This window comes from Lycorma delicatula, chromosome 2 (genome assembly GCF_047948215.1).
Source record: "Lycorma delicatula isolate Av1 chromosome 2, ASM4794821v1, whole genome shotgun sequence".
In the NCBI taxonomy this organism is placed as follows: Eukaryota; Metazoa; Arthropoda; class Insecta; order Hemiptera; family Fulgoridae; genus Lycorma; species Lycorma delicatula.
Window position 1 is genome coordinate 202,000,477 of NC_134456.1, and position 27,874 is coordinate 202,028,350.

Below are 27,874 nucleotides of genomic sequence, written 5' to 3' on the forward strand. Positions count from 1 at the left end.
CAAATGTACCAAAATGTAGGTAATGTTTAGCTTCAGTAAAGTGACATCTTCACGCTCTTAACCATAAGGAGTGAATGTATAGTCTATTTTAAGAAAAAGACAGTTCTGACTAGTACTCTAACTATTTTAAATGCATCAGATTCATATTAAAAATTGAAAAAAAATATTTTCAAGCAACAAATTAATTGTTACTCTTTATAATATGAAACAATGAATGAATTGTTGTATGTGTTAAATTGTAAGTAACTTACGTCAAAACATTTTTTTATTGTGTAATAAATAATGAAAAAAGACACACAAAAAATAAAAACCTTTATGTTGCTGCAGAAGAATGTGGAAAATTAGCTAGGTACATAAAGTATGAAATAAAGAAGGTTTAAGATGAACTGAAATTAAGATGAAATTGGGGGTAAAATCTTGTAAAAAGAACATATATTAAAACATCTATGGTTAGTTAACTTAGTTGTAACAAAAACTTTAAAAGGTAGATACTGTAAATGAGGATAAAAATTAATGAAGCTTAAAATCAAGGACATAGTATAGAGGAGGTTCGTCATAGTTGAGGTCAAGCAATTAGCACAGGATATAAAGTAGTGAAGGTGTATCAAACCAACAAAATAAATTATGTACAATACTGGTATAGTAAATTACATATTTTGACATGTTGGTTACAATAGTGTAGCTATTAATATACATTTTGGTTTCGCTTTTTACAGCAGTGGCAGGAGGCATGACAGTGATCTTTTTTTTCCAGCACTAGGTGGAGTGCAGACAGGGAGTGCTTTTCTGAAGTGAAACTGTTGTTCATTTCATTCATTTTCTAATTTTAGGCAATACTTTCAATCCAGCAATCATCATGACCTTTAGTTTGTATGACTATATAATTAATTTTTCAATATATTCTGTTACCTTATAATATTATTTTTGTTAAAAAATGTAATAAAAATTACTGTGCTTTTATGTGAATAGAATCTAGATACACTCAGGAGTTACTCTGTGCAGATATGTCACATAAACTAGTGATCAAACTGTAAGAGCTATACTGTTTGCTGTACTTTGACAGCTACACTCCGTCTGCTATTAAAATTCATTACCTGCAATCCCAATCCCTCATAGTACCATATCTGATATGTACAAAGTTATTTTCACCATTGTAACTCACAGACTACCTCTCTGCAATTCACAATTTGCCATGAATAACACAGAAAAATATTTAATGCTGTTCACCCACCAAAATTTTAACTGCATTCATAGTCTATCATACACTCACCAGAACATACTGAAAGTAAATCATGCTTTAATTAAAAAAAATATGGAACTCTTATTATGTTTTAATTTATTTTATACTCACATAAATCCTGTTGCTGAATAAACCATAGCCATTCTAAGTCCTGCTAAACTGATAACAGCAGGCGCTAACCAAAGTGATACAGAGTAAACTGTGTATACCAGTCCATTTATAGTATAACCATCAACCTTAAAGTTTTCCTTTTCATCTTCTATGCTTGATATTAAAATTTTCTAAATAAATTTAAAACATTAATAGCTTTTTGTGCCAGTAATGATAATGATAATGATAAAGGTAATAATCCAGATAATCCGATCCCCACATCTGTGCAATAACATCTACGCCCACGTCTGTGGCGGGCAACGACATGGTACTTGGCTACTTTCACTTATGTCAGCCAACAGGGCAATGTCTCTGCTTAGGAGCTCTCTGTGGAATACAGGATTGGTGATTGGTGGTCCCGAGCTGGTTGCAGTTATGCTTTTTGGGTTCACTTTTTACAGTGGTGGTGGGAGGCATGACCGTGATCTTTTTTTCCAACGCTGGGCAGAGTGCAGACAGGGAGTGCTCATCACTCTTCTCAGTTGTAGAGCCAGGTTGAGGGCGGGTGGCTTTGAGCTTGCTGTGCCAATGACTTGCATCGTCCATTGTGAGTCTGTCATTTCGGTTCTTGGCCGGGATTGCTCCATGGGTAAGGGTATTGGAGCCCTTACTGCTACATGTGAGCTTTGGAATGTTTGGTATCGTTGGTCAGGCAGTACCTGATTCCCTGGCCTGGGTTAAATTTGTTGGAGGTGGCTGACTGGGGGAACCCTGGGAGGATCAATGATCCGTGGCATGGCCAACTGTCTATCCGTCCGCACCAAGCGTCATATTGACTGTCGGAACATAGCTTTATGGAATTTTCTACTTCCACAACTTTCAAGGCCACATAAAAACCCTCATCTTGAACAGCTTCTGTCTTTGCAGGAAAAGAGGAGAAAGAGTGTAGAATTCATGAACATTGAGAAGACAGATAGAACCAAGTTTCAACCAAAAGGCAACATAGTATACTAAAATATTTACTTATCAAGAGAAGTGGATGATATTTTAGCAAAATAAGTCCTTTCGTGATAGTCTGAGGTATCACAGAAGCTGCTGGAGAATTGGAAAAGGATGTAAGGAAGACTGCAGTGGGTTTTTTCGTTGAAACTGCCAATGATTTACAATTGTTACGGCTGTTGAAGGCAAAAAAGATTGGACTGTTAGACATTGAAGTTTCACCACATGGGACTCTAAATGCTTCGAAGGAGGTAGCAGTGTGCAGGGACCTTTTGCACAGAGGAAGAAATCGTTGAGGAACTGAATGAACAAGGAGTTTAATGATTCCTGAATGAACAAGGAGTTCAAGGTGTCAACGATTGAACACCTGACACAATGGAGAAGATGTAGCCTCCGTGTTGCATGTATTGACATTCAACAATCAAAGTACTTAGAAAATATAACGGCTGGCTTTCACTGACTAAACATCCATCTGTTCATCCTGACTCCATTGCGATGCTTTGGATGTCAGAAGTTTGGACATATAGCAGTATGTTGCACAAGAAAACAGATCTGTGTTTGTGATGAACTGCTTCATTCTGATGATCTGTGCAGGGATCCATCTGCCTGTATAAATTATCACAGGAATCATTCAGCAAGATCTGGAAACTATCCAATATATAAGGAGGAGGTACAATCCAAGAGGTTAAGACAATTTAAAAGGTAAGCTTCTTCAAAGCGAAGAAAATTGTCAAAAATAGATCGCAGAAGGTATTGTCATATGCACAAGCTGCTTCAACTCCTGCAACTTTTTTCAACGTGAAGGATTAAATTGTGGAGCTAGCATTACTGTTAACAACTATGGTTAAATGTATTGTGAACAACAAACTGAAAATCGTCTAACCAGAGAAGACAGCCCAAAACGGGAGAATAAAACAACAGCTACTAAACAGAAGAGTTCGTCTCCTTTAAGGAAAGAACCTTTGATTAGTTCCAAGGCGAAGGACAGTTAATGCAGAATAGAGAAGAAGCCTGAAGAAAAAGTAGAAATAGCAAAAATCCCCATGCAGGGAACTGAGATGATAGAGATAAAAATATTAGAAACAGAAGACTTAGGAAAAGCAAAAATGGAGCAACCAAAAGCACGGAGGTGAGGAGTTCACCAACCCCACAAGCTTTAGCGGTGAGGTGTATCAACTCATGACTCTAACGCACTGCTGACCACACCAACTGAGCCGGTATCATCTGATCTGGAAGCAAGGCATCCTCTGTAATTTACTGTGGAGGATCAGAAGGATCCATCTCTGAGGCATCAGAATCTTTTGAATTTGATATCGACGCCTTCAGGAAGAAGGTAAAAAGAAGCAAGAGAAGATGGCTTAAGGGTGGTGGGTAAACCTAGGTGATAGCATTAAAGAATGAAATAGTTTCATGAGCGTTTAGAAATTTTTAATGAAAATATAATTTTTTTAATATTTGTGTGATATTGCAGCATTTGAAAGTTTTGACAACATTTTGTTGGAAGTAGTTTGTGTATTTTAAGTGTTTTTTGGAGTTTTAATATCTCTTGACAAGTCTATTTTTGGATCATCTATTATGACTAGTCTACAGATTATGTTGTTATGGTGTTTTTAACAGGGAAAGAAATATTTTCTTTTTTTTAGGTGTGGAAACCCTTTAAAACTTAAAAGGTTACTTGTGGTTATACGCCTAAAACTTAAAAAATAATAATAATAAAATATATAATTATTTTAATTAATTGTCTTATTGAAGAACTTATATCTAATTTAGAACAAAATTATTAACAATTCATAATAAAACTTATTTGAGATTGAAGATCCCTATTTTAAAAGGTTAAAAACTTTTGCACAAATTTACCAAAAAAAATTCTGAGTTTCATATTTTAGTTTAGTAAAAGAAGTTTTTTTTTGTCATAAAACTAACAGTTCTGTGTAGTTCTTATTGCTAATCAGCAAGACAACAAAGTCATTGAATATTAATTAATAGAAAAACTCAGATCATTTTTGTAATTTATTCAGAATTTTTATATTTTATGAAGTTTTTAACAAACCTAACTAGGACAGTACATTTTTTCACCATATTTTTCTTAACTGCTACATATAGTGACACTACCTTTTTTTAAGTAACTTCTAATATAGCACTCATTTACATTACTGATTATGATGAGAGGTGAATTTTGTACCATATACAAAATACTGTCTAACTAAGCTTAAATACTAAGCCTTTGTTCCAGGATTTGTTACCCAGAATGAAAGGCAGAGATGCTACTCTAACTGAAAAAAGATAATCCATGATATAATTTGCAAGAAAAATTTATTATGCTACATTTTTTTAAAATTATTTGCAGTTTAAAAATGTTCAAATTAAATTTTTATTCTTCAAATTGTTCACAATTATCATATCCTTTCATTCAGATGATAAATGGGAATTCATATGTCCACCATGTGATAAAAATAAGGTGATTAGATATGCTGTAAGCAAGTATTTATTATTATAACAAGTTTTCTATGCGTTTGAGAAGTGTAAGAGCTACACGTAAGGGAACATTTTATATAAAATATTGAAAAATATGACAATATACTTACTGACAACAAATACATAATGATAACATATAATTAACAAAGATAACACAAATTCTCTACATTTTCATAAATAAATTTTATTGCATTTTCAGGCTATGAACAACTATAAACACAATAATCCAGGTTCTTACAAGTTGTAGTATAGTTGTAAAGTAATACATAAAGTGAATTTAAAAATTTGGAAAATATGTTATTTATAAACACACTAAATTTAAACCCAAATATTAAATAAACAACTCTAATGCAAACCAAATATACAACTTGACCACCTACTGAAGAAGGAATTTCCTAATGTTTCAAGACCAGAGTCATTACTCTACAATGCCTACAAGAGTGTAGGTGAAGAAGTGACTTAATAATTTTAAAAGAACTTTTAGAAGCTTATTTTCATGTACTTAGAAAGTGAGTCGCACTATTAATTTTTTTGTTATAAATTAACTAAATTTTATCAAACTGATCTATGAATTTAAGATTTTGTTTTGATTCTTCTCTAAAATGTTAATTTTAAAAAAATATGATAACTAAGTTGTATTACTTTCATACTGATTATTTATTCATATGTAGTAGAAAAAAATGATGCATGAAAAAGGTTACCTAAAATTTATTTTTTGGGGTAAATAATGATAAAGTTTTATTGTAAAATTATCATTATATATTTAAATAAACCATAAAAGTTTAAAAAATTCAAAAGGATCTGTATTTCATTTGCTCGCCCACTTCCAAAATCATCTTCCAAGATTTTTTTTGTTTTCTCTACATACACTATGTTAAATGGAAGAAACTGAAAAAAATTCCACTGAAAAATTATTACCAATAAAAAATTATCTAAGATATATTTTTTGGAGATGGGGGTGAATTATGTTGAGATTATATTGTAATATTAGTATTAGAATGAAAATTTTAATTAGTTTATTATTATATATTATATATATATATATATATAACTTTTAATAATATTAAAATTTAAATAAACAAAAAAGTTTTAAAAGATTTAAAAAAAATTGATATTTTAAAATTTTGATCAGCTCTCCTACCCCCAACATTGTCCCCAAAGTACTTTTCTGGGTTGCTTGCACTACTACTCTACCTAGGAAGATATAAAAAAAATTGATTAAAAATAGGCAACAAATAAAAAATATACTTTTTCTGTTTTTGGGAAGGGGAATTTTGGGGCAAATTAAAAAAAAAATGGTAAGATAAGTATGCGCACATGTACTGAGCTTAAAATAAAGTGGGCTTATGTTTGCAAAATTTTGAGAAAATTGACCCCAAAAAACTATCTACCTCCTGGAGATATTGACCAAAACTTTTACCAACACATTACCTCTTAACATAAGTCTATACAAAATTTAATTAAAATTTGTTTATCCAGTCAAAAGTTATTAAGCTTCAAACATGTCAATACATGTACACGCATATGAACATTAACCCCGACTTTTTTTGTTTTTTGGGGTCCCAGAATCGGGAATGTCGAGAAATGCAAAATATCCATACCCCAACTTTTGAGTGATTACCATACTTTCCTTCCTGCTACACAGCTCTTGAGTTATGATGCCAGGAAAGTAAAAAGAACTAATAATACACAATCTTTAAAAGATATTTCAATACAGAAGGGATTAAATTAGCTCTTTTCCAATAATTAATAATACTTACCTGCATATTGAAAGCAGCAAATTCTGAAGTAAACAGTATCATGAAACAAATACCAAGGTAAATAATATTAAAGAGTTTTCTATCAACATTTTTAAAACATAACATTTTATCATAAATGAAAATGCCACATTATTTTAAATAATACAAGTTTTCTATTATATTTCATAGTTTATATAAGATAAAGTATTTTAAATGATTCATATAATAGCAGTAGAAATTATATAACTGATTAATTATCTTAATATCCTATCTTGATGAGACATTAAGCTGATAAAATCAGGGTATATATTTTTAATTTATAGTTCATAATAAAATTGTTGTCAATATGCTATTATATGTTTTTTTTTATTTTCATATTAGATATAATTATTATTATTTGTGAAAAATTATTTTCACAAGTGCTTCATCAGAAATGCATATAATTCTCTAATTCTAATAGTTAAAATATAATTATAAAATGATAATAATGACTTGTATGGGTTTAAATCTGTTTTGGTAATACGTTTTCCTTCAGTTTATGCGAACTATTTCTTTGATTACTAGAAAATTACTAATTATAAATAATTTACTTTCAAATTATTGAAACTTGTTCATCTGAAGAGCTTTTAGAGTATATTACCAGCACATCTATCAGAAGAGTTTGTGGTAACACTGCTATTAACAGCATCCGTCTTAAATAAATCCCAGTTTCTTAAGTTAGGCATCATAAGTAACAGTATTACTAAGTGCTTACTGAAAAACGTCCTTTGGAAGAACAATTCCCATTAATTTGAGTGCCATTTATTTCATGACTGCCCAAAAAGGAATGTAATCTATTTAGGATGTATATCCTAAATAGATTATCTATTTAGGATCTATTTAGAATGTAATCTATTTAGGATGTATATCCTAAATAGATTACATGTAAATAGATGTATATATGTATATGAATATATATATATATATATATATACATATATACATCCATATTATATATAGTATGTACGAGTGTAGTACATAAAACGCTTGTATGTTTTTTCCATCCACAGCAGCTCAACAGCCGAACCAATTTATTAAAGGGATTATGTCAAAATCAAAACATGCAATGGTGTACCCTAACTTGCAATCTGCAATGAGACCAGTTCCACACTGCAAAGAATTGCCCATACCAAAACCTCCAGAACACGTGACATTAGATGAAAAGAACTCAGAATCTGATGGAAGTAAGGAAGAAAAAGAAACAGATTTTGGTGATACAACTTTTGAACAAAGCAGTTCATCTGAGCTTCATTTACTGACTCAAGAAAATCTTAAAAATCTAGTTCAAGATTTAAAGTTATCCAAAAAACAGTCTGAAATGCTTACTTTCCTGCTAAAATAATGGAATCTTCTTCAAAAAAAAACAAAGATATGTACTTATCGTAATTGTGATTTTGAATTTAAAGACTATTTTCTGAAGAAAATGGCTTAGTGGTTTGTAATGGCATTTCTTCTCTTATGGAGACACTTTGTAATGATTATAACCCAACAAAATGGCACGTGTTCATTGATTCCTCTAATGTTAGTTTAAAAAGTGCTTCTGCATAATGGCAATAAATTCCCATCAGTACCTATGGCTTACTCTGCTAATATGGAAGAAACATATGAAAAGTTTAAATTTATACTGGAAAAGCTTCAATATGCAGTGTATGAATGGAATATTTGTGGTGATTTGAAGGTAACTGCACTTATTCTTGGTCTGCAGCTTGGTTAACCAAAGTACTGTTGTTTTTTGAGTGATGGGATAGTAGGGACAGAAAATACCATTTCATTAGAAAAGAATGGCCTAAATGCAGGCCACTCATTCCTGAACAGAAAAATGTGAAACATGACCCATTGTGTAATCCTAAAAATGAGTGTTTACCTCCGTTACATATCAAAACTAAGATTAATGAAGGATCTCGTCAAGGCTATGGACAATATTCCTGGTTTCATGTACTTAAAACAGAAGTTTCCTAAAATTAGTGATGCAAAGATTAAAGAAGGAATATTTGTGGGTCCACAAATATGATCTCTTATGCTTGATGAAAAATATTAGGAATTATTGAATTCACTGGAGAAAACAGCTTGGCAAGCATTCAAAAATGTTACTCAGTTTTTTGAGAAATCGAAAGATGGAAAATTACCATGATATTGTCAAAGATCTTATAAAAATTTGGGTTGTATGTGTCCTTAAAAGTATGCTTCCTGCATTTGCACCTAGATTTCTTCCTGGAAAATCTTGGTGCAGTGAGCGATGAGCATGGGGAACACTGTCATCAGAAGATTTCAGCTATGGAAAAGAGGTTTCAAAGCAAATAGAATCATAATATGCTGGCTGATTATTGTTGGACCATTTATGGATGCTCCACAGGTGAAATGTAGCAGAAAATCGTCATTTTTTACTTCTAGGTGAGTCAGATGTTTGAATATTGTGTAGTTAAAAATGCAGAAAGCACTAATATGTTTGAAATTATAAATGCCTGTCGTTCAGAAACCTTGCGTGATGGGGAAAACTGATATAATATTTGAATTCAGGAGAATATATACTATCAGAATCATATATTTTTCTTCCTGATACAAAAAATATATCTATCTTTGTTCCCCAGTGAAATCAACAGAAGGAAATTATGGTTATATTTATTACGTTAGTATTCCTACTTATGTAACAAAAATGTTAAAATATAAATATGATATATATTTATATATCATATATAATATATGATATATACATATACATAAATATATAAATATTAAAATATATTGTTGCACAGGATGAAAACATCCTGTGCAATTATGTATTTTCTAGAGATGCTTGGCGTTACACATAATTTTTATTAAGTTGTATTTTGTCAAGCTTGCAATTGACTACTGTCACTGTGAGCATATTCTAGCGAAATGGAATTGTTTGTAGATGAAATGAAAGTTTGATTTAACAATATGCTATTAGATATAGTTAATCACAAAAAAATAAATACACAAGTATTTACTCAAGCCGAATATTTAGATATGACTGAAAAAACTATCAAAGGAAAAGCAATCGAAGTCTCTAGAGAATTATCAGTGTCGGCGTCGCTATGATGTGATTCTCAAAGGTGGTATTGAACAGTTATTGTTCCAATAAAAGAGGATGATGATTCTTCTATCAAGTGCTATGCATACCTGAAGAACACTTTTTAATAATATACATAATTCATGATATACATATTCGGAAGAAATTGGATAGACAGAAGTGAAGATCAAGTAGAAGAACATAACCAGGGAAATGATTTTGACATACCTAAACCTCTCTACTATTTGAAAAAAAAATATAGCATACCTAGAAAAGGTTTAGTAGTAAAATCCATCATAAGCACAGAAATAAACTCCAGGTGACAAGTGGACCTCATTGCATGCAGTCTAATGTTGATGGCAAATACAGATATATTTTTGTATACTAGAATCATCTCACAAAATTTGTGTAACTTTGTGCCATTAAAACTAAATCAGCATTAGAAGTTACATAGAATTTTATGTCAATATTTGACGTGTCAAAACTTCTCCAAAGTGAAAATTGCCATCAGTTCGTCAACAACCTCGTTAATGCTCTAAGTACTTTGTGGCTGGGGACGGATATTGTTCAAGGAAAGCCGAGGAACTCTCAGACTCAATAGCTGAATTACTGACCAGTGAAACTGTGAATGCTGTATAAACAATAAATTGGAAAAATTGTCAACAAAAAGAAAAGCTGTTGTCGAATCTTTAACAAGAAGCTAAAAAAATGATGCTGCTTTCAAATGCAAAATTTTCATCTGCTAATGTAGGTGACGCTGTCAAAATATATGTACTAGAGATTTTGATAGAGTGCAGAGTAATGGAAGAAACATTTTACGATTTGTTTTTGAAAAAAGAAGACAAGGGCCTAAATGAATTAGGTATCCAGTTAGACGTGCTGAATCAAATTTATTTCATAAACCAATTCACAGTTTGTAAAGAAAATTAAATGAATTTGCAAGACATTTATCCATTTCTGGAGGACAGAAATCATCTTAAGTGTTTTATATGTTTATTCTTCTAAAGTGATGATCATAATGAATTTATAACTAGGTAATAATAATTACATTTTACAGATAGATAATGTATAGTCGGGATACATTTTTCAGAACAAATCTATTTTAATCATTTTCTGACTTCAAATACTGAAACTGTTATTCAAATATTGAAAGCTACTAAAGTTCAAATCCTAATAAAAGATAATTTTGCTTTATATGGATTTGAATACTAGACAGTTGATACCAGGGTACTTTGGTGGTTATGGTTTGCCTGAGTTTATACAAGACTTTACCTCAAAAAAAAAATTGGAAATTGAAATGATCATTTTTAATATTATTAACTATAATATTTTAAATTAAATATTGTAAAATTATAAAAAATAATATATTTATATATAAATAAGTATGTTTATGAATAAATAAGAACCCCTAAAATTATTCATATAAACACTAAGCAATAATCATATTGTCTGGGCAAAGTTGTCCGAACTTTGCAGTTTTAATGTAATGCTAAAATGTTTTCTGTATTTTAAGTACACCAAAATGATTTCAGCTAAATTTATTCCTATAATTTTATTTATTTTTTTTTTTTTTTTAGTAATTGCTTTAGTTATTGATTTTAGTTGCTTTTCATATCTGAGACAGGATATTTTAAAAACAGGGTCAAAAAGTGAGTTATACCAGTTCATTAGAATATTGGGACTGTGTTTTTGTGTATTTTATGTTGTTCAATTGCATTAAAGTTTGATCTTGCTTTGTTTTTCAGTAGAAAGATCTTGATAGAAATATTAATCCTTAATTATTAAATGCAGAATGTAAGCAGTCCTACTTTTTGGATTTTTACTGTATTTTAAATCTTTATATTAGAATGTGCTGTCATACTATGTACTTTTCACTCATGATGTAAGTCAGGAGTACATTTATCAGATTTTATTATGTTCATTGTTATTTATTTTTGTACTTCTTTGTCTTGGGATGCTGTTACACCCCACTTTGTATTTGCAGTGATGTAATTTGTTAAACTGTTATCATGATAATAGTAAGTTTTCTGATTACATAACTTATGTTATTGATACAGATGCACATAAAGAGGTAGCTCAAAAAGGTGCAATTGAGAAGTATGATGACATTTTTTTTTATAAGCAAGGATGAAGATAAAAGCAATTTTTTATTAATTATCCATCAATTTAACATATAATGCATACAAACAGAACACTGATATATAAATTTGAAATGTTACACTGAAAAGTAATATTTGTTGTCTGATTATTGGGTAAAAATAAAACATCCTAACTGAAAAAGAAGCATGGAATATTTTAATTCCTCCTCAGATATAAAGGAAATTATTGACTTTACAAATGATGAAACTAAAAGGCAGTGTCAAAATTGCAGTAGTGTCTATCCAATAGTATGTATATCTATGAAAGAACCTAATAAAAATAAAATGTTTGCTTCAGTTTGGGTTTGTATATTGCTGAATTAAAATACAGCTACCTAAATATCAATTAAATATGGTGATGTGAATTCAGAAATCTATTTTCTTGTATTAGCTTGAATGAGTCTCTCTTTTTGATGAAAGAAGTAATCAAAAGGCAAATGATAATTTTGTAACTAATCAATAATTTTGTGAGTTTCATAGCTACTTTTTATTAGCTAAGTTTTGTTCACAGAAAGGTAAACTGTAATCTTGTTTCATTTTACTATAACAAAAATACAATTATGTTAAAAACCAGAAATTGCAGATTCTTATGAGAAAAATCTGATGTGGCCACCACTTGAATTCCTTGTACATCTATTAAATTACATATACATATTTTTAAAAGTACATAAAATTTGATTTCACTAATAACTTATATTTTTTTTATTATTACTGAAATATTATTTATTGTAAAATGATTTTTACAATCGTTGTTTAATATTAATATACCATTATATTTATATTAAAAAAGAATTAAAATAAAGGAAATGAAGTCGAATTCGAACCGATGTGCCTTCCCCTTGTAAGACCCAAATATTTCATTAATTAAAATTTTATTAGGCTATAACTCTGGAACCAATGAAAATAAGTACCACTTATATCGTTGATAAGCTCTTAATGACTGCAGTTAAGAAAAAGTCCAAAATCAAACATTTTTAGACATTTTTGTTCAAGTCGATTGCAATCAAAAGGGTCGAATTGCACAGCTAGATGTTACAACAGTACTAAATCCAAAATGTCAACATTCTACGGCTAGTCGTTTTTGAGTTATATGAGAGATACTTACGCAAGTACAGACGTCACGCCGAAACTACAAATTGGATTCAGGGATGGTAAAAATGGATATTTCCGTTGAACTCTGAAAACCGAAATTTTTCGCAGTTACAATAATTCCTTTACTTCGTACAAGGAAGTAAAAAGCTGTAGTTGGCAACTTAATCAATTGCTTGGTACATTCAGTATCTTGTAAAAAACAAGATTATGAACACCCATATATTTTTTTGGCACATTTTTATTTTTGCAGGCGTTAGTGCTAACGTGTTATTTCAGAAACATTGACAGAAAAAATCTTGGAAATTCTTGGCATCAATGAGTATGAAAACATAAAGAATAGTGTAAAAAAACCATTATCAAATTATCTGACTTCTTAAATACAAAAAAATATTTTTATTGAAGAAAAATAAAGTTGTAACATCGACAAAAAGTAATCCAGAATTCATTTAAACAAAGTTCGTAATATAAAAAAAAGTATTGTAAAAATATCTAGTATTGGTAAAAGCAAGTCTGTAAAACTTGTTAACTGTAAAGCATCTGTGTTTAGACAGTAGACTGTTGTATAATATATGTTACTAATATAAACATTTCAAATTTGAAGAGATGATGTAGCTTTCAAAGCTTGGTACGGATAGTGACAAACACAAAACGACGCACGCGAAACGCTTTTCGAACTCGTAATAGACAAATATCGACAATTATGAGACTTGCGTGACCCAGGGCAGTTGTACCACACAGCTCATAGTACGATGTTTAGAGTAACGCAAACTTTTTAGGGATTGACACAAGTTCTCTTACGTGGATTGTATTCTTGTTTTCAATAGCAATATTCACATTTAATTTTTTATAAATGCCGATTATATATTTATATATATATTCTATTTGATCTCTTAAATTTGGTAATCATTCAATTTACAAATCTTTTGTTTATTACAGATTTATAAGTAATTTTCAGAAACAACGCCTGTCTGTTTTTCAATCAGTGCAAGTTTTTTTAATTGGAGTAATCTTTCATAGGCAATTAGCTAGCTCATCTGCAACATCTACGATCTGCCTCCAACAGCTGATCATAGTTTCGTGCGATGGCGGACATGAAGCAAGAAGTTAAGAACATCGATGAACAACAAAGTTTTGCAGTGAGTAACCAAAGTGATCCAAAAAATTTGCAGGAACTAACACAATATGTAAGTCGGTTGAGTTGCTCTATTTTAAAAAAAATATTTAACGTCTTTTCTTGTAATGGAATATACTGAAGTAACGTCTTCTTATGTACATTCTAACCTAACTTTTTATTTGTTTAGACTATAACAATATTGAATGAATAATTGTGGTTTTAACTTGTACAATTTTTTTATTATGAATTTAATTAATTTTGAATGTAGGAATGTGAAAAATAAGTCCATTTTTTTGTTGACGTATTATTTAGTCTAGAGAACAAGTGATTTTTACATACTATTACTCATTTATGTACTGAATCACAAATATCAGCCTTAGATAACTTAGAGAAGTATAGGTCAACCGTTATGTTATCATTACTTTGACACTATGTAAGTGTTCTTAACTAGAAATCTTATGTATCCTTTTTTGTATTATTCATTATAATAATATTTTCATGGAGCTAAGTATTCAGCGCATTTTTCAATGGAGTGCCACTACCTTTCAATGTATGCTGCGTTGAATTATTTCCTTGTCTGGCAATATAACTCATTTATAAACGAATCACAAACTTTAGCCTTAGATAAGTTTGAGAAAAGGTAGTTAAAAAAAAATTACATTTACAAATGAAGTAAATTGATAAAATACTTAATTTAATTTATAGTATGCATTAAAAATACTCAACCATTATGTAGTCGATATTTTGACATTATATAAATGTTCTTAATGTGAAACCTTATCCTATTTTTAGAATGGATGAAGTGAGGATTGGAGTATACAAATTAACATAAGGGTTTCCTTTTCTTCACTGCTTAATTGTATATTGAATAGAAAATTACTAGATACATACTATTAATAAAGAAGTAAAAATGTAAAGTATTTTAATTATGTAAAAGCAGTGTAATGTAATAACTTTTTTTTAAATAAAATTATTAGTTATTCAGTTTCAAGGTTAAGTGAAAATTGTTCTTGCAGAACATCTTTTCACTGGTAGTTATGCACTACTTTTTTTGTAGTTACTGGTTACTCTCGACATTGAAGAAGCAATACGTTAATATAAGGTTTATCTTTTGTAGCCTCTATTTTGTGCTTTCACAAGATCTTAGAGCCAACTATTCATCATCTTTTTCAGTCAAGTGCTACTGCTAACAACACTGAAGATGGTGTTGCATAATTACCCTTCTGATAGTTGTGCTGACCCAAAGTTGTATGGAAATTGCACTGTAAGATTTTTTTTTGAGTATTATTTACATGACAGTGTGTTAGTATTAAATTATAACAGCTTTCTTTGTTTTTGAAAATAATATAAAAAATATTGGTAACTCAATTTCAAAATTATATGGAAAGTTTGCTTTGAAAAGATTTTCCTGAAGCTAATTGTTCAGCACCATTTTCAATGGGGTGCCACTACCTTTCAGTGGGGTGTATTGCAAATATTTTTGTATGTTCTGTTTCAGCTGGATGGTAATTAGTATTAAATCCCCAAAACATTGATAAATTATTCAAAGAAATCTGTATTCTGTATTTTTCAGTTTCCATAATCTGTCTCTTGGATCATTCTCATTAATCTTTGCTTCCCCTTCCTTTTATTTTGTAGGATGCACTGATTTATTGCAGTTTTTGTAGAATCAGTTGATTATACAAAGACGTGGTTGAAATTGATGATCTTTTATTTACTTTTGTGAACTCATTTTTTTAGTTGATGTCCAACTTATATTAATTAATTAATTAGTACACATTAGTAAGGTGATTTGGAGGTTATTATTTCCTTAACATAGTTTTCTTAAATCTCCTTTCCTTTTTATGTGATAGAAAATGATAAATCTTTCTGTAAACAAAATTCAGTTGTGTTAATTAGCTATCGCATGTTAATTTGTATTTGTTTTTATAATCTATTGTCAATTTTGAGTTGTTACTTGAGAAAACAATGTAGTTCTGGTGCAAAAATTATAACCTCCGATTTTCCGCTTGATAGTGTGAATACATTGTATCCATAATGTAAAAAAAAATCTTTGTTTTGCCAGTTTGACGATTTATAAGCTATATGTCAGATGTAATTAATTGCCAACTCCTAAATAAATTTCCATTGTGTGTGCTGTGTTGCCCATCCGATTTTGTCCTATTGCATCTCATTAATGACATAGAATGTAATTACTAAGTAAATGTTTCAGAAATACTCTTGATTTAAAGATCTTTGTTTTTGGAATATCCTATTTATGGATATGTTTTTGGAAAGTTTGAGCTTTTCCCATTATTAAACATGTTTTAATTAGGAACTAATAACAATATAGTGTACTGAACAATTTTCAACTCTTATGTAAGGTTGCTTGTAATATAGTATTTGATGTTAATAGTCAGAACGGTTTAAATAGTTTTGCCTGATTTAATTGCATAAATAAGCTGTATTTGCACATGTGATAATTTTTTTGCCTTTTATCACAGAAGTTTATGAAGTTTTAATGTTCCTTATTTTTGGAGTTTTATTACAGGAACCATCTTCCTTAAGAATAATGAATGAGTAAGGAAGAATATGTATTTGAGAAACTCACTAGTTAACATAATTTTAAATAAATCTTATGTATATTCTAATCTTAAACAGAGTATACAGCGGCATATAGTTAATGTTTTCATTCCTACAAATTTTTAATTGATTTAATTTTAACTTGTTTTGATGGGACAAAACACAATTTGCGTATTAAACTTTTTAATTTGTGGTAGATTATTGAGGTGGAAACGTTTTTAACACAAACTTTTAGTTATATGCAAAATGTATTTTATAAAACTACATTACCCTGTTGTGTGAGCATTGAATGCCATTAGAAAGAGCATGGAGTTTTTTTTAATAAAAAGCAAAGTGGAGTGTTCTGTATTTTTCACCAGGGTCATAACATTATGATAGTTATATAGTGCCTGGGTGGTGTTCAGGTTTGAGTTAACAATTTTTTGTAGTGGCAACAAATAAGGCCTTGACATGAGATATAAAGTGATATTAAAAACTGTGCTTTCTTGTATGATTGATTTGTAATTGGTAATTTAAAAAATTATTGTCATTTATAAAAATTATGTATATTTTTTAAACGTTTACAAACAAACAAATTGTATACCCATAAAAATATTTTCTAGCTTTAAAATTATTGAAATATTTGTGTGAATTATTTTTTAAAAAATGTTTTTGAAAAAAAGGGAACTGCTTTTATTTATCATGCATTTTTTAACAATATATAGATTATAGAAAAATAGTTTTCTCTGCAGTTTGTTTATTGTAGCCTATTTACTGTTTTAATGTAGAAAGTGTTCATTTTTAGATACTGTTTCCGCTATTCATCGTTTCCACATCTTGATAAGGCATTTGATAATTAAAATTTTTTATGATAGTAGAACTTTTTTTGGTACTTTTTCAGAAGATGCCCGCAGCCGATCTGTAGTTAGTCAGTCAGTTGTTAGATGGCGCCACCCAAAGGAGAAAATAAATAAATTAAAATTGTAATCTAACTTTATATCTATATAAATAAAAATGTAAATATAAATGTTTGTTCAAAATCTTAAATCAACTAAAGTTTTTCACCGATTGCTTTGAAATTTTGGCAATGTATTGCATTCGAATACGCACGTGTTTTTATATACCTACTATTTATTTACGTAAAGTGTCACACCTGTGACAGGTAAAAATATGATTTTTTTTAAAAACAACGCTATCTGTTGGACGTAAAAGCGACACACGCTATACTAAATATTTTACAATTCCATTTCAATGTTTCCGATAACTGTGTCCGCTATGGAGAAAAAGTACTGGATCGATTTACGCGCGGGTAAAAAGGGCGAAAGGGAAAAATCGAAAAGGGGAAAAGGAAATGGAACGGAGAAAAAAGAAAAGGGTAAATAGAAACGAGGAAGGAAAAGGGGACATGGTAAAATAAAAATGGGGAAAGGGAGAAATGGTAAAAGGGAAAGGTTAAATTTGGTGAAGTTCCGTAATGTTCATTTTGTTAATGTTTTATCAAACTTTCAATTGTATTCATTTAATCTATATATATACTCAAATCTAGTAATAGCGAAGCACTGCCGGGTCTGCTAGTAATAAATAAATATAATTAACCAAACTTAACTTACGCTCGCTAACCTTGACTAGCGGACGAAGCGAGCGTAGGTTAAGTTTGGTTTGATCACATTCATACTTTTTAGATTTATTTATTAAGTGCATCTTCAATTTACGCGGATATTACGTTCCGGAAAATTTCCCCGCGTATAATGAAATCGCGTAAATTGACTCACATTTAATGCAGAAATACAGGTTAGGTTCTTGTTAAGTTATACATTAAATGATATACGTAACTTATAAAATACCGTATTAATACTTATAATTACTGATATATTGTACTCAAAAAATACTGTACTTTATTTCATTAGTACAGTATCATTGTATTGTTTTAATGATATTTAATGTATTATTTTAATGCAGAAGTACAGGTTAGGTTCTTTTTAAGTTATTCTGTAAATTACTGTACTCAAACAACACTGTACTTTATTTAACTATTTTATTATTACAGTATCATTGTGTTATTTTAATAATATGACGGTACAATATATATTTAAAAAGAAAAAATATGTACTATTTATTTATTTTCTCCTTTTAGTTGCACCATCTAAAAACTAACTACAACACAACTGACTAACTACAGATTGGCCATCTTCTTGAAAAGTTCACTTTTTTGAAATTTTGCCTGAATAAAAACAAGCAAAATGCTATTGTGCAGTTTTGTAATTAAACTTATTCATTATCAGTGAATTTGTCACTTTGTTGTTTTCTACTAGTCCTTTAAATTATATTTATTGTTAATGTCGGGTACTTATTGTTACTAAAGGTATAATAAATCTTGTTTTTTTTTTTTTACCTGTATTTAATGAAAAGACAATGTGTATATTATCGTTTGGTTTTCAGATACAGGCAGTGTGACTGAAAACTGTCTTTAAAATATAGATCAATTAAAAAAAAAAATTATATATGACTTATGAATTTCACTGTATTGACAATTCAGTGGTTTTTATCATTTAAAATAATATATTTTTACTGTTATCCAGCCAAAGTATGCCCCTTTTAAACACAGAATCTGTATAACTATCTAGAATAAATGAGCTCTTTTAAGAGTCAAAAAATTTTACATTACAATACAGTGTTTGTATCATAATGAGTACTTAATGGCATGAAAAGAGGAGAAGAATTTTATTATAGTTGCTGGTGTATTGGTGAACATTAATTTATATTATAAATTATGTATTATTTCAGAACAACATCCATTTTTCACCTATGACCTACTCTTTGTCATATTCTAATATTTTTATTTGGTACAATAACTACTTTCTGAATAGTTTGCTTTAATACATTTAGTACTATCCTATTATTATTATTTATTTTAATTAAAACTATTATTCTATTTAAGCATAGTAGATTAGTAAATTACTACATGAAGGTGTGATTTTATTAGACTTTGCTCAATATAGAACTCTATGTATTAATGTAATAGTGTAGTAAATTGATAAAATATTTACCACGTATACTATAAGCATTTATTAGCTGTCATTGATTAATGTGGAAATCAAAACAACTCTCTTGTAATCTTAATTTATTATTTTTTAAGTTCTGACTCAGTTGGACATGATTGGTCCTGAAACAAACTACTGTTAAATGTCACCAATATGTTGTAAAAAAAAAATCATAAAGTGTATTTTTAGTGTTAAAAACATGAAGTGTTAACAAATTTAGATATTGGCAGTAGGCTGATAAATCAGGTCATTTGTAAATTATAAACCGAGTTACAAAATTATAAAAGAAATATTTCTGATATTAAAATCTATTAATTAAAATGCAAGTATAGTTTTTTGACATACTACTGATGTTTTACACGATAGGTTTGTCTATCTCTGAGATGGTAAGTTGCTATCCGTGTAAATTAATACTCTTAAATACATATTAGACTGTGCTGTGATGGTTTTGTGTAATTTATCATTGTAGTGGACATCAGACAAGCTTTTGTGCTGATCCTAACATACAAAGTGGTATTTTTAGAGGAATGAAAAATATATCTAACTTAAACTAAAATTTCTAATAAAATAATTGAGCAGAAAAATCAAGCGCTAATAAATGGTAAATTATTTTGTTTGTTGGTATTCATTTATATTGTTATTTTTTCATATAAGTAAATTTAATTAATTACACACTATAATCGGGATTATTGTAAATATTAATAATAACACTTGCTTTAACATGAATATAGGTTTTGATAAATTGTGCCTATATTTGTATTTAATTAAAAACAACTTGAAATTTTGCATGCCTGGTACAATTATAATAGCATTGAATTTTGATTTTATTGAAATGATGCTAAACCTTCTTGAATGAGAGATTAACTGAAATGAACAAAATTATTGACTACACAAAACAGCTGAAAGTTACTCTTTCTAAGGCGGTTAAAAGTGTAATGGGGGGGTTACGCTAATAAATACCGTGATTAAAATAGCACAGTTATATTTGTTTATATTAGGTTAATCTTTCATGTATTCCAATCTTTTTTATTCATTTATTTTACCTGTAATTTTATTTTTCTAATGTTTAATAATCCAAATTTTATGAGTTTTAAGTTTTATTACCAATTTTTACTTCGCACAGTTTTATTTTAACAAGTTATTTTCCTTGTAAAATTCATTGTTTTGTGAACATAATTTTTACTGTTTGTTTTGTTAGCATTATTGTACCATTAAAATACTTAATCTAGTTCTGTAATTAGCCTACTATATGTGTTAATTAAAAAAAAAAAGTTTGGCCTGTGTTAGTAGGCATCATTAATGAATTATTTAAAAATCTCATTAAGAGTTTTACTGAATTACATATTGTGTTACATTTTCCATGAAGTTATTTTAATAGAATACCTTGATTGATTTGAAAAACACATAAAAATGAATCACACACACACACACACACACACACACACACACACACACACACCCACACACACAACACAACACATTTATTTATTTATCATCTAGCATATTGTTATGTTCTCCATAGCTAGGAGGTTCAAAAACTAGTAAAATCCATTTGAATAAATATCCTTATTTATTTTTTCTATTTAATCTTTACAATAAACAAAGTTTAAGGATAAATGTGGAAATGATATATTAACAACTTAAATTTAAGTATTAATACAGTAAGATACGATTGGTTTTTAAAGCAATTATGTTTATGCAGATTGAAAACAGAAGCATAAACTGTATATAATTGAATAAAAATAAGTAGAGAGATTGCTGCAATTTCCAAATTTCCAAAGAATTTTAATGTGATAATGATGTTGAACTAAAAGACAACATAGTAATGTTGTCTGCTGGTTACCAATTAAACAATTAATGTTTTATTTGTAATTTTTAAGAGAAAGTGGAGTAGGTAGGTCATGAAGTTAATTTTTAAATTTACATATAGATAATTTTTGGCCAAAATTGAAAGTGATCTTGAAAATCTTTTTAAAAACAATTAAAAATTTTAACAACACAAGTTTTAAATTATACATGATATGTCAGAGGATGCTAATAGCTGTATAAAATAAAGTTGATTTCCAAGTTGAATTTAGGAAAGTTACCGACTGTTACATGAAAAGGTTATACTCTTAAGAAAAAGCTGCATATTTCTATACTCCCTTTTTTGCTCTGTATAAATCAGTGTATTTGTGTAAAGATTTTTAATTCATTGTATATTTCCACATATCTTATAATTTATTATTTATACAGTTTCTTAGGTTTCATTTGTTCAATAAACCAAATATTTATTGGAAAATTATCATAAATGTTTCAAAACTGGCTCTCTCTTCTGCTACATTATCAGATCATTTTTGTTTGTACTTAAAAGTTAATATTCGTGGTCTAATTATGAGATCCTATATTTCTTTCATGTCTTATTTAATAATGTAGTGACTATTTTAGAATTTATTTTGCTAAATTGTTGTATGAACACCTAATTTTTTTTGTTGTTTTTATTGCGTAGTTACATTTTAAAGGTTTTCTTATACAATTTAACTTAGTAATAACATTTTTTTTCAATTTATTTATGTAGTCTTCATGTTTACTTTGTGATGTTGGTACTTAAATACTTAACTAAATTTTATTTAACTTAAATTAACTTTGTTATGTGACTTAAACTTTACTTAAATACTTAATTATAGTTTTATCTATCCATTGTTTTCCCAGAACATAACCTCAGAATAGACTGAAGACATTTGTAATGTGAATCTCTTTTGTGAGTTAATTTTAATATTATTTGAAAGTAAATTCTTATTAAAAGATATAAAAAATAGTTTAAGTCTTATTGTTATAATTTTGTTCATGTATATTTTCTTTTACAGATTCAAACACTGCTTCAACAAACTCAGGATAAATTTCAAGCAATGTCTGAACAGATAATCACAAGAAATATCCTTTAAATTTATGAACATACTTTTAAGTGACAATTGTATTTAGTTGTTAATGATATTATCATTTTTTTTAAGTTTCCTGATGATTTAAAAATTTTTGAGAGCCTGAGTTTCTCCATTATTTGTGTGTATGTGTGTGTGGGCATGTGCGTGTATATATATATATACTTTTTTTTATAATAAATAAATTATATCCTCCAAATATAATTTGAATAAAAAGGTAAGAACACTCACCCAACTGTAGTGCTTTCAAAGTTTTTACTCCATCATATGCAGGCAAAATTACATACAAAAATAAAATTAAAATTAGTTAAAAATTTTAAAATGAATTTCATTAGTATTTATATTCTTATTTCACAGTTAAAACCTTGAGTGTTAGAGAAATATTATATTAGTAAATATAAAAATAAATACAAACTTATAAATAAGCAAATTGAATATGATTACACAGTGTTTAAATTGGTAGACCTGACATAATAACTGAATAAAATTTCAAATAACATGAAATGCATTTTAGAAAATCTTTTCTTTAAAATAACCAGTATTTATTGAGGTTTTTTTCTGACCTGATCATTCCTTTCTGTTAATTAGGATGACCAGTTCTTTAGAAGGTCTGTAAATCTTAAATATTATTTCCTCATTTTTTCTTTATTCTTCACAACTGAATGCAAGATTTCAACTAAAGTTACATTATGATAAACAATTTCTAGTTAATCAAATTGATGACAAAGAAATCTGTGTTCTGTATTTATCAAATTGCATTCCTTCTTTTCCATTAATTCGAAAGTAGCTCTGTCAAGTATTTGGTTGGATGCTGTTCTCAAACATAGCCATTGATTTCTTCCATTTTCTTGCCATAGAGAGTTTTTGGAGAAAACCAGTCTTTTAGGAAACTGTTTTCATTTTTACAACACTTAAAACATTGTGCTTTACCCTAATATTATATTAAACTTTTCACTCATAAAGTAGCTCTATTAATGATGAAAGTAAAGGATTCTGCCTTTGCAAATTTTTCAAATTTTTGGCAAAGAGCAACTTAAAGCTGTTATTTTTATTGATATTAAGTCTTCTTTTATAATTTAAAATAAAACTTTAATTTGTAAACGTTTACCTTTTTTGCATTTTGTTGTTTGGAAATTTTTAAGTTAGTAATATTTGTTATTACTTTTTTGTTACTATAGGACAATTACATGCTGATTCGATATGTAAATGAATTACTACATACGTAAATGAAATAATTATGTTTATGAACTCCAATTTTTCCCTTAGGCTGGGCTGTAGTGTTAATTTCAATGCATGATAAATTCTATAGTCATGTAAATTCATTCACAAATTTATTTGAAATTCAATGGATCTTTTCCTAGCTAAGAGTTAATTTAAAGTTCCACTCTTTTAGAATATAAAGTTGAAAAAATGTGGGCTTTTAGAAATGATTTATAAACAGGATAGAGAGAAGTATTTACATTGTAATTGATAGTTATTGTATTGTGAAAGGAATCTGTACCTCTGGATTACCTAGTCACTGTATAACTGAGATCATTGTTCGAATCTCAGCTTTGAACAGAAATAAATACCAGAAACTAAATTTTTTTACTGTTGATTACGCTTATGATCAGTTATACAGAATAAGCCATCATTCATCAGAATTAACTAAGACTTTTCAAGAATGTGCGAATAGATTGTATAAAAGAGTATAAAAATAAATAATTTCTCTGAGACCTATTTTGATTATATTAATTTTTGTCCAACAGTTGCTTCTAAATTATAGTAAGTAATCATAGTAAGTCCACAGGTTGCTTTAAGAATTAGTTTCTTATTATTTGCTGTTTGTTTACATACAGCATTGGCAATGTGAATTTGACCTGGAAAACAGATAATTAGATATTACTTAATGTTAGATTATTACAATATCTAATTATTAAAGATTTCAACATTTCTAACACATTTATTTATTTTTGTATTTTTCATAATATTGAAAAAATTATCTTTTTGGGGAAATTAATAAAATCCTTACATTTCATAAATAAATACTATACCTTCATTTAAAGCATCTTTAATTTCTGACTTCTATCTACAATTCCATATTTATTGAAAAATTACCATATGATCAGTATTGTTTTAAAAAAACCTGTATGACATCAAATGATTTTTTTTTAATGGTGCCATATGATCACTTCATATTTCTCAATCATTACTGATAAACCAGCAAGGAATTCCTTTTTTGTAGTAAAAATAAATTTATATATTGTCATTTCCACTTAGGTGCAAGAACATTTCATCAATGTTTGTCTTTATTTTTTGGCACAAAAATTATTCAATTTATAGATATGCTGAATCTCTATTTCGGAACCATTTTTCTACTGAAAGAAAGAATGTTAGTTGATTTTCAGAATAAAGTGCAGGAAGACAAGTCTAAGAAAGCAGCATATTATCTAGCAGTGCTAGATAAAATCTGGTGGAGTAAAAACTTGTCTGACGATTGTAATGGTTTCTGGTGTTTGACTGGTGGATGAAGCCGACAGAACTGGATCGTGTGAATAGATAATAGATGGAAAGTGAGAAAATTCATGTTATTCATCTATGAAATCATTATTTTTGTATAAATATGTAAATAGATATTGTTTGTCAAGCCATTATTCTGGGGTGAATTAACTATATATTACGAAAATTCTCACTGATACCATCAAACACCTCTAACATTACCTGTAGTATTTAACATAATATTTCAAAATTAGATTTCATTTCAGAGATTATTTTAACTACACTTGAAAATATTTTACTAGCTTCGAATTTAGAATTCATTTACAAATAATTGAGTAAGAAGTGAGTGATTTAAATTTAGTCATAAGTTGCTGAATTACTAAACAAATTTGTTATATACATCATATTTTGTGTAACTCTACATTGCTGTGGCAGTAGAATTACTCATGACTATATTTTAATGAATGTAAGTGGTATTATTGTCACTTTTTTAAAAATTATTTTCATTAACAAATATATACTAGATGAAATGGGAACAAGGATTGACGATCTTGAGAAAAATATCTCCGATCTAATGACTCAAGCTGGTGTTGAAGGTCCTGACAAATAGTCTTCTTCACTTACCATCTAGCTTATATGGTGGAATTAAAAGTTACAAAGAAGCATGTATTTATAAGTAATAATTTCATTTTTTACAATGCACATTTTTATTACTCTGTAACATTTGTTTAATTAGTGTTCTGATCACTACTATTTTAATAGTAAGTATGGTTTAATGAACACATCTTCCATATCAATCAAATGACGTTGTTGAAGTAATAATATAAAAATGGTTTTGTTACATTTTGTAACGTGTATAAAATTATTCCAGTACTGTAAAACTAATTATATTGTAAATAAGTGTTTATAACTTTTAATTAATTTAAAATTAATAAAATTGTTTTAATTTAATATATGTATATCTATATTTAAAGATTTTTCCCTTTTATGTTTTAAGGTCTAAAATGCCTTTTTATTAAAATTGATTTTTATAGATGATTCCTGATACCATTAACACTATTTTTTTTTTTAAAGAAATGCATTTTATAACTGAATTGTCAAACCTAATTGGACCAATGAATCTTTTGAGTAAAGGCGAGGTGCTGAATAAAAGTTAGTTCATCATGAGATCACTTCCATTCTGTCCTGGAAGTTAGTTTTTACATCATTTTACTTTTGTTTAATGAAAATTTGGCAAAGTGGCAAAAGGACATTTGTTATAAATTAAATTTAAAAAAAATATATATATATATATATATATTGGCCTGGATCATGTTAAGTCCAAAAACTCATTTTTTCAAGAGAGCTCAATTAGGCTACTTCTGTGCAAAGGAAATAAGTTTTTTTTTTAAAAGAATATTTGTATTTCAAAGAAAAATAGCTTCTTTGTTGAATAGTTCTGCACTCAAAATCTATGCACCCAAACAATATTTTCATGGAATATCTCAAAATTGAAAATTTTGAACTTAACATAGTTCTGATCCAAGCCAATGGTATGTATAAATAAACAAAATACCTAGCTCATAGTCAATGATTTAATTTTGTTACACATTCCTATAGCCTCATAAATAAATACAGTTACAGAGGATTTAATGGTTAGATAATAACAATATTAATGAAATCAAAATTATACTATCATTTATTGCATTAGATTATATATTTTTTATTTTATCTACAAATCCATATAGAAAGATATTAACTCTGTGACAAGATTTTATGTTTTTTGGAAAGAAAAGAGAAACAGTGTGTAGGTATGTATAGAACAGTACGTTAGAGTATTAGAAGGCAGGATGTTCTGTTAGTGCAAGTTTAACAGTAGACAAAAAGTCACAAAAAATTTTACTGTAATGCTCGAAGGATAAGGAACAGCAATTAAGAAATAAGAACGTTATTCTAATTTATCTTAAAAAGGAAAGACTCATGTGAAAGCTTATGTATATACCTTTGCAATGATAAATCAATTAATTTATACAGTACACCACGAGATATAGTCATAAGTGAAATCTAATCTTACTGTTATTATTCAAAGAAATCTAAACTGCAATACCTCACGCATTCTATTTCATTGGTATAGTTTCAGAAATGAGGATACTATAACTTTTTATACTATAAATTTTTATTTCTAGTTAAATTATAACATTTGGTTATTGAATAATTAAAGAGGTATATGGCAACAGTGAAAAACTATTTAATATTTAAACTGAAACTGTCTGATGTTCATGTTGGTGTACATGAATAGAAAATATCACCTGTTCAAAAAGAATCTACATTATTATAATCTCTTGTTTATTTCAGAATGTCAGCTGCACTTGAAATGTATATCATGGAAAAACAGTGTACTTTGGTAAGACTCTTATTTTTTGAAGATATAAAACCAGTTGAAATTCACTTACAGATGTTAAAACAGTATGGTAAAAAGAGTATTGTGAAAATTTTTATAACTATATTGAACAATTTAAATTGGGGGAAAGAAATGTCACAAATTTTTATCGTAGCAGATGACCAGTCAAAATTTCAACTGACCCTTTGTAAAATCACATTAATAATTTTTTTGCAAGGCCAGATATCGTATGAAAATAAAAATTTGGGATATTTCTGAAATTTATAGTATGAATGTTCTGTAATATGGCATTCTGAGTTCCATCTATCTATATCACCTGTGTACATCTGCATCTAAAAAAAAATTATCGTTTTATCAGGCTTTAATTATTTGATATGAATTTTGTTAACTTTTGTATTGATAGTATAACATATATGGAGATGACATAGGACAACAGTATGTCTTGCTGTGTGCCACCTCTATAATACATAATGAGATAGTAAAACAGTCCTCTGTGCAGCAAATTATCTGTTAATTCTAACTGTATAATTTTGTATAGATTTATGAGTTCTGTTTTAAT

General features: G+C 28.5%; 2 protein-coding genes across 3 annotated transcripts in view; one reads left to right on the forward strand and one right to left on the reverse strand.

The window, feature by feature from the left end:
* Nucleotides 1-6,724, reverse strand: part of LOC142320350 (UNC93-like protein MFSD11) — a 32,921-nt gene extending 26,197 nt beyond the window's left edge. The window contains exons 1-2 of the mRNA XM_075358057.1: nt 6,565-6,724; nt 1,352-1,521 (exon numbers count right to left, since the gene is read on the reverse strand). Coding sequence (XP_075214172.1) covers nt 1,352-1,521; nt 6,565-6,669 — 275 coding nt within the window. The 5' untranslated portion in view covers nt 6,670-6,724. The remainder of the gene's footprint in view (nt 1-1,351; nt 1,522-6,564) is intronic.
* A 6,812-nt stretch (nt 6,725-13,536) lies between these two features.
* LOC142319576 (heat shock factor-binding protein 1) lies at nt 13,537-25,886 on the forward strand. 2 transcript variants are annotated; one of them, XM_075357027.1, is made up of 3 exons: nt 13,537-13,979; nt 22,386-22,452; nt 25,457-25,886. In XM_075357027.1, exons 1-3 carry the CDS (start codon nt 13,926-13,928, stop codon nt 25,543-25,545), a joined length of 210 nt encoding a protein of 69 aa, XP_075213142.1. In that variant the 5' UTR covers nt 13,537-13,925; the 3' UTR covers nt 25,546-25,886. The 2 variants fall into 2 exon arrangements, with proteins under 2 accessions (XP_075213142.1, XP_075213141.1); XM_075357026.1 differs by having other exon boundaries at nt 13,581-14,027.
* Nucleotides 25,887-27,874: the final 1,988 nt, after the last annotated feature.

Bases quoted from the DNA above. Each gene is read 5' to 3' on its own strand.
- LOC142319576 (XM_075357026.1), top strand. From the start codon at position 13,926: ATGGCGGACATGAAGCAAGAAGTTAAGAACATCGATGAACAACAAAGT. The intron at 14,028-22,385 runs GTAAGTCGGTTG...TTTCTTTTACAG, and splicing joins TGCAGGAACTAACACAATAT to ATTCAAACACTGCTTCAACA. The intron at 22,453-25,456 runs ATATCCTTTAAA...ACAAATATATAC, and splicing joins TGAACAGATAATCACAAGAA to TAGATGAAATGGGAACAAGG.